The sequence below is a fragment of the Euphorbia lathyris genome, chromosome 8 (genome assembly GCF_963576675.1).
Source record: "Euphorbia lathyris chromosome 8, ddEupLath1.1, whole genome shotgun sequence".
Taxonomy (NCBI): Eukaryota; Viridiplantae; Streptophyta; class Magnoliopsida; order Malpighiales; family Euphorbiaceae; genus Euphorbia; species Euphorbia lathyris.
Window position 1 is genome coordinate 83,230,210 of NC_088917.1, and position 11,424 is coordinate 83,241,633.

An 11,424-nucleotide genomic window follows, 5' to 3' on the forward strand; every position below is an offset into this window, starting at 1 on the left:
AATAGAAAATTCAAAACTTTGTAGATGGCTGGCTACCAAACTACTTTATGATAATTAATTTAAGAAGCCCTACATAATTAAACTCGAATGCTGCATCTCTTACAAGTAGATAAGATTAAGTCACAAATATTTAAGAAATATAATTAATTTTAACGGGAATAAATGTCAAATCTAACTCTAACAATTAAACCGAATGTAAACTTAGATCGAATGTTTTTAAACAAGATCAATTTTGATCACGTGGTATCGAAAATTTGTAAGACTTGCTTAACTGTTATTTAACTGTCATATCAGACTTTCCAAACAAATTTCTCAATAAATTGAAACAGTTTCGTAGATTTTTAGTAATTATTAATCAAGTAAACAACAACAATTATTACTGCATGGGAGGAATATTTGAACAAAAACGCATTTGCAATTAACACATAAAAATAATTAGGCAAAAAACATTATATGAGGCCTTTAATTTTTCAGTTTTTAGTTCATTAAGCCACTAATATTTTATTTGGATACATTAAGTTTCCGATTTTTGTTTTTTTATTGCATTAAGACCTTACTTACGAAATTAGTTAGTTCTAAACATTTAATTTAGTAAAAAATATATATGTAATTTCATTTGTGTTTGAAATTATATTTTTTACCGTTTGAAATAAGGTTTTATAGTTTGCCTATAGTCATGTTACACACATAAAAATCTATTTTCAACTGCTCTAAAACCGTGAAAAATGCATATTTTAAATGCAGGTAAAATGAAAAACTATTTATTAACCGAATTTTATATTCAAAATTATTATTTTTGGTCATTAGTGCTATATATGATCAAAAATATAAAATAAAGACCTTAATGAATAAAAAATAAAAAATCAGAACTTGATAATGTTTTTTTTTTGTCAAATAAATAACTAACAAAAACAAATATTTTTTTTTTTTTAAAAAAAAAAATTTGCGCACAATGCGCTTACATTAAAGAAGAAAGAAAAATCCCCACCAAACCTGGATGTGATTCGAACCCATGACCTCCCAAGGCATAGGTAAGCTCTCAACCACTAGGCTAAGAGCTTCACCACACATACTGAATAGATAGTTACCTATGGATAATTCATCTATAAAAAATTAATTATGTTAATCTAATTTCGTTACTGCCAAAATTTCTTTTCTTTTAATTGATATTACAACGTAGTATACGAATGAATAGTATACATAGTTAAAATAATATATGCCTTCTATGGTTACTTTGTTTTTGACAAAGTACCATTACTTGATATGTTTTCACCATTGGATGATGGAGTATAAAATTAATCCAATGGTGAAAACACACAAAGTAAGGCTTACTTTGTCAAAAACAAAATAAGCATAGCCTTTACCTGTTTCATTAATATTTATAATACTTTTTTCTAATTATTAAATATAATACTTTTAATTGTTTTTCATAGAAATTTCAGTGGTCAAGTTTGCTAAGAAGTGGGGTAAGGGAATAATAGACATTAAGGAGTTTTTATTTTATTTATTATTATTTTTTTTTTTTTGTACTTACTGCTTCAAATTGGAACTATATATATATATATAGTTTCAAATACTTTTATTTTATAACAACTCCTCAACACCTTTCTCAATATTGAGTGAGTCATGGAGAAAATAAATTCTTTTTCAGTCATAGTTATTTTGTGTTTCATGTGTTTACTGAAATGCATAGATGAAAGCAAAGCCATAAGTAATATCAATGCTGATGAGGATGCGTTGCTTGCCTTGAAAGCTCGTATCACTAATGATCCTCAAAATCTATTAGCATCAAACTGGTCTAAAGATACATCAGTGTGCAATTGGATTGGTATTACTTGTGGAACTCGTCATCGCAGAGTTACGAAGATACTACTTGAAAACACCAGATTAACAGGAACCGTTCCTCCACAAATTGGGAACCTTTCATTCCTAGGCACATTCTCTTTATTCAATAACTCATTCCATGGCTCTTTGCCGGTTGAACTTTCCAATTTACGCCGATTGAAGTTTTTTCTCTTGGCATATAATCTTTTCACTGGGACTATCCCCTCTTGGATTGGATCTTTCTCCCAACTTCAGTTACTTGGTCTCGACACTAATCACTTTGGAGGTTAATTTCTTCTTTCCCTTATTTGTTACCTTTTTTCATGTTGTAAAAACATTTCAATCTTAAGCTTAATTTGGAGATTTAGTCTCAATGTACAACGGTGCAATCTTAAACCTAAGGTCTACTAGATTGTTCAATTTTAAACTTCATTAACAAAAGATGAATTTTTTTACCCAATAGGATGAAATGACCGTCTTTTTAATCTCCATTGACATAAATAATGTTTTAATGATGGGAATAATTTCATATATTAATTTTCATGTATCGTTACAGGTGGCATTCCCTTACAAATATGCAACTTATCAAAACTCCATCATCTTTATTTGGGAATCAATAATATTGAAGGTCAATATATCTACTATAAATAATTGTTTATATTACTCATAATTAGTGTCATCACTTCGATGGTTGGATTTTTCCATAGATAATCTAACAGCAATCTTTCATCAAATACATTTGCTCATATTCGTGCATTAACTTTTGTCTCTTACAATTTTCTATTTTAAATTCATGTGAACCTACTGAATTGCATGTGTAATTTAGTGAAACTTATATAAAATTTAATTAAAATTAAAAGTATAATTCGGTACAAAAAAACATAGTAAAATAAAACATAATGAAATTAACCTAAAACACTAACATATATATGAAATTGAAGTTTTTAATTACTTTTGGTATATATTATAGAAATAAAAGTTGAGTTTTATGATATTTAAAAATAATAATTCGTGTGTTTAATAAATATGAATAAGAGCCCATTTTATTGGGATTTAGAAGAAATTTACATTATATAAAATATATGACTAATTTGGTAAATTTTTGATATTTATATTAAATTAATTCAAATGACATGGATTAACATATTGAATTGACATGTAAAAAAATATTAATTATATGGTAACAAATGTATTTATTCTCAACCAAATTCATCTATCTTCAAGTTATGTTTAGACACTAAACATTTGCTTGATTAAATATTCTGCTTTCTATATAAAAAAATCATTTTTTATAAATCTTATTAGACACAGATAACATTTCTTGAGATTTCATTGGAGACTATTAATATGGAAAAAATCATCAGCCCCGTCCCTGAGCATGGACAGTAGGGGCGCCTGCCCAGGGCCCAAGGATGAGAAGGGCCCTAATTATAGTGATGCATTAGTACCTATTAAATTATACTTGATTAAATTAAAAAAAAATATAGTTGACGTTGACTTTAGATTCTTTCCAAATTAGTTTTTCCAAATAAAAAACGTTGGCATCAGTTATTAAATAGTCTTTCTAAATTCCCTAATTTATCTCGGATTCTTTCCAAATTTCCTAATAAAAACTTTGGGCATCAATTCCTTAATTTATCTCAAAGTATTTCTATAATTATCTTTCCCACCTATCAATCCCAACAAAAATTTATAATTTATCTCTCCCTTTTTTAATCACACTCCAATCCCAAAGAATATTAAACAGTAATATTATCCTACATCCGCAGTTCATTTCAATTCATCAGCTATATAATCAATTTTGTTTTCTAATCACCTCACTGTGAAACTTCCAATTACTAATAATCTTTTTTGTTGTCTTTGAGAAATTCTATCAGATTCTGATTGACTCGGTCTTCAAAAGAAGTTTCGGAAAAATGTATCAAAATCTTCCAATTTCAAGAACTTAGGTGCTAAACCTCGTTAAATGATGTGATTTTCAAATTTGGTTTTTCACTTTTCCGTTATCATGCTTTGTATTGTAAAGAGCATAAAATCTATTAGAACTATTTCATAATTTATTAAATTTAAGAAATTTACTTCTAGAAATGTTCATAGACATCATTTTGTATAAGAAATTGGGTACTTAAAGCAATATAAAATGTTTTTATTAGATATTTTATTAAATGTAACAAGAAAAGTGTCATTTTTAAGTAATCTTCTTTTATATACTTTACTTTTCTACTTATTTTTTTTTAATTTCCGCTTATTTATTAGGGTCCCATTTGGTAATTCGCCCTCGGGCCTCTAAAATCTCAGGATCAGCCCTGAAAAGCATCATAAGATCTATAATCATTATGATTTTGATGTATTAAGTTCTTGAAATTTTTATTTTTGTTTTTGTTAAGTCCCTCATAATTCAAATGTATTTTGATTTTCATTTATAATAGTTTAAAAATAATTTTTTTTATACGTGTGATATGATATTATTGAGAAAAAATAAAATGAGTGAATCTTATTTTCAATTTGTAAAAAAAAAAATATAATTTTAAACACAAATAAAATAAGTGAATTTATATTAACTAATGTTTATAATTAGCTAATTTGACAACCAAGGGACTTAATGTGAATTTTTTTTTTATAAAAAAAAAGTGACATACAATATGAATCTCCTTCAAGGAAGGTTCTTTTATACATAAGTATATTAAAAATAGACTAATTGACCTAAACAGATTTTGAATTTTCATTCGGAATCTAGAAAAGAAAATATAGCACATTAATGGAAAATAGAAGCTAATCAAAGAAGCATATATCTGTTATATTTGGTTGCTACAATTTTTTTAGTTGTTGGCTAGGCAAAGTAAGTGGATAAGGATATTTTATCTTCACCAAAAGTTCCTAAAGCTATAAAATGTTTTTGTAGAAATCAATAAAATTAAATTTCTATAGTCTTAAGGATTAAGAATGAATAATTTTAAATTTAATGAAATTGCATACATTATTAGAGGAATCAGATTCTCCGACTCAAATGAAGGATTTTCTATAGAAAAATTTATACGTGTTGTATACACATTGACAAGTTAAAAAATCATTTTATTTATTTATATATCAATTTTTATATGGACAGTCCTCCATATATATTAGAAGATCCGATTGCTTTAATAATTTATCGTAGAACTGAGCCAAATTTGGTCGAACAGTTAATTCTCCTATGAAAGATTCAATTGGAATGTTGCAAATAGCATAGTTCTATGACTATGAACAGAAAAATTGAATAAATATTTTAAATTATACATAAAGTAACTCTATACATAAACTATAACTCCATATAGATAACATCTATTTACAGTTACATATTCTACTTATAATCTCATGTGTGTGTATATATATATAACTAACAAATGAATTAAATTAATCAGTTACAAATTTATCCTTTGATTTTTATAGGAGAAATTCCAAAGTGCATTGGTAATCTTATAAATTTGGAGACATTAGCCATGGTAAGAAATTCCATTGGTGGTCAAATTCCTTCATCTATTGGAAATCTTACCGCATTAAGGACTCTTGACTTCGGAGAAAACAAATTGACAGGTATTTATCCGTACTCGTAGATGTTTTAGAATTAATCTAAATTCAATCTTTACTATTTTATATGAAACTGTTAAATCTTTATACGTACTTGCATTTACATACTTAAAAGTTAATTACACCTTTTACTCCCTAGACCTGTCTAAAAAAGTTAACTATCCCACTGTACTTTGAAAAAGTTGAAATTCAGAAGTCTATTGTCAATTTACAAAAATTTGGAGATATTAACCATACGGAGTAAGGACTTCGTTTAATAATACTTTGTTATCAGGTTTTTTATTCTGATCTGGTTGAGGTGGTTTTCATTTACCAGCACAAAATTTCTATTAGTAATAAAATGTTTTAGAATCTAGTTTGATTCTTCATTATGATGAAATTATCGAGACAATTGAAAATATATTTTATATCAAAGTATTGAATCTTGATACCTACTTAGCAGTTACATATTATCAATGGAACTTAACTAACCAATTTGAACCAATTTGTTAATATGTACCGTAAGTGCAAAAGATCAAAATTTTGAAGACTAAATTTTACAAATATGGAGTAAGGACTAAGTCTAACAAATTGGACATCAAGTTGTCTTGAGTGCTAAGATTTAGTGACTATAAATGTGTTTTCTTATATGAGCATTAGGTAGAGAGTTGTAGTAATTTTTTATATATATTTTCTAGGAAAGTTCTTAGTTTAGTGTGATTTTCATAGGTTTAATGTCTATTTATACCCTTAAACTTGGCACATTTTGTCTATTGACACCCTGAACTTTTAAAATAACCTATCACACACTTATAGTTGGCTTTAAAAACCTATTACACACTTATAGTTAGTTCATTCGGACCTCCTACACACAAAATCATTGATCTTTTGTCTTTAACGAACAAGTTGGTATACGTGTTATAGAAAAAAAGAAAAGCGCGTGAATTCGTTCGGTATGCCACCTCATCTGTCAAAGACGAAAAATCAACGATTTTGTGTGCATGAGGTCCGAATGAGCCAACTATAAGTGTGTGATAGATTTTTAAAACTAACTATAAGTGTGTCATAGGTTTTTAAAGTCAACTATAAATGTGTGATATGTTATTTTAAAAGTTTAGGGTGCTATTAGATAAAACTTGCCAAATTTAGGTGTGTATATATGCATTGAGGTCCGAATGAGCCAACTATAGGTGTGTGATAGATTTTTAAAACTAACTATAAGTGTGTCATATGTTTTTAAAGTCAACTATAAATATGTGATATGTTATTTTAAAAGTTTAGGGTGCTATTAGATAAAACTTGCCAAATTTAGGTATGTATATATGCATTAAACCGATTTTCATAATTATATTGTAAATTGTTGGTTGTGGCTATGTCATGGATGTAGACACAAATTAACCATTACATAACATGTAAGCAATTATAAAATTATAAATTTGGAGGACACAAATTACTTTTTGACTCTTTCATATATTTAAGTTACAGAACACGAAAAGAAACAACTGAATAAACTTCAAAGAATTTCTATTGGCAAATTGCACTTTCTTCTTCTTAATTCATTTCTTATTAAATTTTTTTGGGTAATTAATTTATTAGTCCCTATATTTTGACAAAACACACGGTTTAGTCCTTGTATTTTCAAAAACACATGATAAAGTCCCTAACTTTTTTCTCAATGAACTGTTTAGTCCCTAACATTTTTCTCGGTGAACTGTTTAGTCCCTGCCGTTAGACTCTCATGAAGATTTTGTTAGTCAATTTGGATTTGCGATCTTCTTTTCATTTCCTTTAAACTCTAATGCATCTGAAATCAACTTTGAATGTTCTTCTTCTTGATTTTCTTCTTAATCGTTCAAATTCGTATGCATTGGGTCTTTTCTTTTTCTTGTTCTCCATACAAATAACTTCTTTTAAATTAGACTTTCTCTTCTAAAGTTTGAAGGTAAATAGTAAAGGGTAATTTAGTCATTTCTGAAGTCATAAACGGTAAAAAAAATATAACAAACAGACGGAAGGACTAAACAGTTCATTGATAAAAAGGTTAGGGACCTTACCATGTGTTTTTGAAAATACAGGGACTAAACAGTGTGTTTTGTCAAAATATAGGGACTAATAAATTAATTACCCATTTTTTTTTGTATAATTCTAGTTAATAGAAAATCCAATTTGCAGCCATTTTAAGTCTATGAGAGACCAAGTTTATCATATTTCTTTTTCATTTAAATTATATACTTTATATACAATTGAATTGCAAAATTTTACATTAGTAAAAATTGTTTTATTATTAAAAAGTTATTCAAGTAACCTTGTGTATTGTAAAGTTCATTCATCAATAAGAAATCTAGTTGGATAGAAAATTGAAGTTTGGAAGTAGGGAGGAAGATTTCAATTACTAGAAAAAACATGGGTCTTAATAAACAACACACCTCTTAGGCAGTATATATAACTCTTGGACAAAACAACATGACTCTTAAGAAACAACATAACTCTTAGGAAACATACATAACTCTTGGATAATACAATGAACCAAAATTCTTAACTTTGGAGAAACCATGTTGAAAAATGACAAATATATATTTGTACTTTTATGAGATGTTAAATTTGTTATTGGGTTTAAATATATATCTTCCTTCAAATTTTAGTTGAATTTTTTTATAAACACAATTTTAATTTAGAATTTTTCAAATGAATTGTGACGGCAGGCAGCATTCCCTTTGAAATGGGTAACATTGCTTACCTGGAGGAACTATATCTCGGAGTTAACAACCTTGATGGAATGCTTCCTTCCAACATTTTTAAAATTACAACATTAAAGAATTTAGTGTTAGATACTAATAATCTCTCAGGCAGTCTTCCTCCAAGTTTTGGTCTCTATCTTCCCAACCTTGAGGGAATTTATATTGGAGACAATAATTTCCATGGTCCTATTCCCATATCTCTCTCTAATGCCTCTAAACTCACTGAGATTGACTTGGATTTAAACATGTTCTCTGGCATTATTCCAGTTGCTCTTGGAAATTTAAGAAAGCTTCAATTTCTCAATTTATGGAACAATCAACTCAATAGTCAACCTTTACTGACTTTATTTTCCTCATTGACGAATTGCAAAAAGTTGACATTTTTAGACTTGGGTAACAATCCATTGAAGGCTACTCTACCAATTTTCATAGGAAACCTATCTTCTTCCCTCGAATATTTTAAAATGTATGGTTCTGGACTAATAGGAACCATTCCCAAGGAAATTGGAAACTTAACTAGCTTGATTTCATTGAATCTAGGAGATAACAATTTAAAAGGATTCATTCCTAGGACAATTAGAAAAATGAGGAAGCTTCAAATATTAGATATTGAGTTAAATAGAATCCAAGGGTCCATACCTACTGAATTATGTGGTTTACAGAGATTGAGTGACATATATTTTGGGGGTAATAAGCTCTCTAGAAATATCCCGTCTTGTTTGGGTAATCTCAGTTCTCTTAGAAAGCTCTATTTGGATTCTAACAAACTCAATTCTACTATTCCATCAACTTTTTGGAGGCTTAAAGATGTGCTTGAACTCAAGCTATCATCAAATTCCTTAAGCGGTGATCTTCCAATAGATATTGGCAGTTTGAGAGCTATTACATTACTTGATTTGTCTAGAAATCAATTATCAGGTAGTATACCACCCATCTTTGAATGCCTTCAAACTCTAAAGCGTCTCTCTTTATCTAATAATAGATTGGAGGGTTCCATTCCTGAATCATTTGGTGATGCTATAAGTTTGGAATTCATAGATTTGTCATTCAATAATCTCTCAGGAAAAATACCCAATTCCCTAGAGAAATTAAAATATATCAAGGATTTTAATGTGTCCTTCAATGAACTACAAGGAGAAATTCCTAATGGAGGGCCGTTTATGAACTTAACAACCCAATCATTTATAGGAAATAAAGGACTTTGTGGGGCACCTAAATTCCAAGTCAATCCATGCAGAACTAGCAATGAGAACCATTCAAAGAAAATCAAGATAACACTGGTTGCAATTGTATTAACAACTTTGGCACTTGGAATTGTTATTGTTGTCCTAATTTGGCATTGGAAAAGGAAAACAAGATTGTTGACTCACCAAGTGAATTTTCCACCTTTACCAATATGGCAAAGAATTTCTATTCATGAGCTTCAACGGGCAACAAATAAATTTGATGAGGTGAATTTGCTTGGCAAGGGGAGTTTTGGTTCGGTATATAGAGGGAATCTTTCAAATGGCTTGTCCGTTGCAGTTAAGGTTTTCAATTTGGAGTTAGAAGGAGCATTCCGGAGTTTTGATGTGGAGTGTGAAGTACTGCGTGAGATTCGACATAGAAACCTTGTGAAAATAATCACGAGTTGTTGTACCACTGAATTTAAGGCTTTAGTCATGGACTTCATGCCTAATTGGAGCCTGGAAAAGTGGTTGTATTCTCACAACTACTTTTTGGACATTTTTCAGAGATTGAACATAATGATTGATGTTGCATCAGCAGTTGAATATATTCATCATGGTTATATGACTCCTATTGTTCATTGTGATTTGAAGCCTAGTAATATCCTTCTAGATGACGATGTGGTTGCTCATGTAACTGATTTTGGCATAGCGAAGCTCGTCGGAGAAGATCAATCTTTCATACAAACTATAAATCTTGCAACTATTGGATACATGGCCCCAGGTGATGTTTGATTTTCTGTATATATATTATACTTGAAATAGTAATTTATTGTGCGACACTAATTAAAACAAATTTTGATGCAGAGTATGGATCAGAAGGACTTGTTTCTATAAAGGGTGATATATACAGTTTTGGTATTCTGTTGATCGAAACTTTCACAAGAAAAAGGCCTACGGATGAGATGTTTAACGAAGATATGAGTATGAAGAAATGGGTTAAAGATTCAGTACCTTCTGGAGTCACTCAACTTGTTGATCCCAATTTGCTTAGGGTCAACGAACGACATTATTTGGCTAAGATAGATTGCACATCTTCAATTATGAACTTAGCCTTAAAATGTTGTGTAGATGTACCTAAGGAGAGGATTGGTATCAAAGATGTTCTAATTACTCTCAACAAGATCAAAGTTAAGCTTCTCAATGATGTTCAATTAACTTAATAAGTATGTAATCATTCATATATTAAAATTAATTTATGGTGTTAATGCTTTACTTATTTTTTTTATTCTAGCAATTTGTCATAAATAAATATCAGCTTTATAGTATCAACAGAATTTTAAACACTCGGTATTTCTTGGTTTCAATATTTTTGTTCATAGTCTTGCAAAGTGTTTCCTTATTATTATTTGGAATAAAATGTAAAAATATCAATAACGTTTACAGTCAGAAACAATTTTATCCATAACGTTAGCAGGTAAGAGCAATTTCACCCCTAACGTTGACAAGTTGGGTCAATTTCATATATTATTATGTAACACATATATTTTGTTTCTTATTCTATACCAATTACATATCAGTTGGTTCTAAAGAAAGATTTCATATTTTTTGTGATGTAATAATTGAATTAGAGACTAATATTTATAAATTCGGTAAAATATATAATTTTTTTCCAGCTCGTACAAAATATAGTATTTTTTATTTTATTTTTTTATTTTTTTTTACGTCTAATCATATGTTTGTAATCTGCTACTAATGAGTGATAAAATGATTGACATGTGAAGCATTGATGACAAGATTCATGATTGAGAAGACTTCTTTGATGAATTATTTCTCAAATTGATCAAATTTGTCAACGGTAAAATTGCTCCTGGCTGCCAACATTAGGCATAAAATTGTACCATTTTAGATATTAGGAGTAAAATTGCTCTTGTTGTAAACATTATGGGTATTTTTGCATTACCCTTTATTATTTAAACTCACCGGATATGTTGATCAAATTCACTAAACCACCCTTCTCATTAAAATTACCAGTCATATCTAACATAAACAAATTGAAAAAAGGGGGAAGATAAATTTACCTAGTCGGAAAATAGCGCTAGAAAAATTTATCAAGTGTTGATTTCATGTCTCGGAATAAGCTCATAAGTTAA

The 11,424-nt window shown here is 28.9% G+C and overlaps 1 protein-coding gene across 2 annotated transcripts; it reads left to right on the forward strand.

Moving 5' to 3' along the window:
• Positions 1-1,588: 1,588 nt before the first annotated feature.
• LOC136202600 (probable LRR receptor-like serine/threonine-protein kinase At3g47570) lies at positions 1,589-10,546 on the forward strand. Of its 2 annotated transcripts, XM_065993324.1 has the most exons (5): positions 1,589-2,110; positions 2,381-2,452; positions 5,251-5,394; positions 8,070-10,055; positions 10,139-10,546. In XM_065993324.1, exons 1-5 carry the CDS (start codon positions 1,627-1,629, stop codon positions 10,492-10,494), a joined length of 3,042 nt encoding a protein of 1,013 aa, XP_065849396.1. In that variant the 5' UTR covers positions 1,589-1,626; the 3' UTR covers positions 10,495-10,546. The 2 variants fall into 2 exon arrangements, with proteins under 2 accessions (XP_065849396.1, XP_065849397.1); XM_065993325.1 differs by lacking the exon at positions 2,381-2,452.
• Positions 10,547-11,424: the final 878 nt, after the last annotated feature.

Coding starts and splice junctions, on each gene's coding strand:
- LOC136202600 (XM_065993324.1), top strand. CDS start 1,627: ATGGAGAAAATAAATTCTTTTTCAGTCATAGTTATTTTGTGTTTCATG. Junction 2,111..2,380: donor CGACACTAATCACTTTGGAG/GTTAATTTCTTC, acceptor GTATCGTTACAG/GTGGCATTCCCTTACAAATA. Junction 2,453..5,250: donor GGGAATCAATAATATTGAAG/GTCAATATATCT, acceptor TGATTTTTATAG/GAGAAATTCCAAAGTGCATT.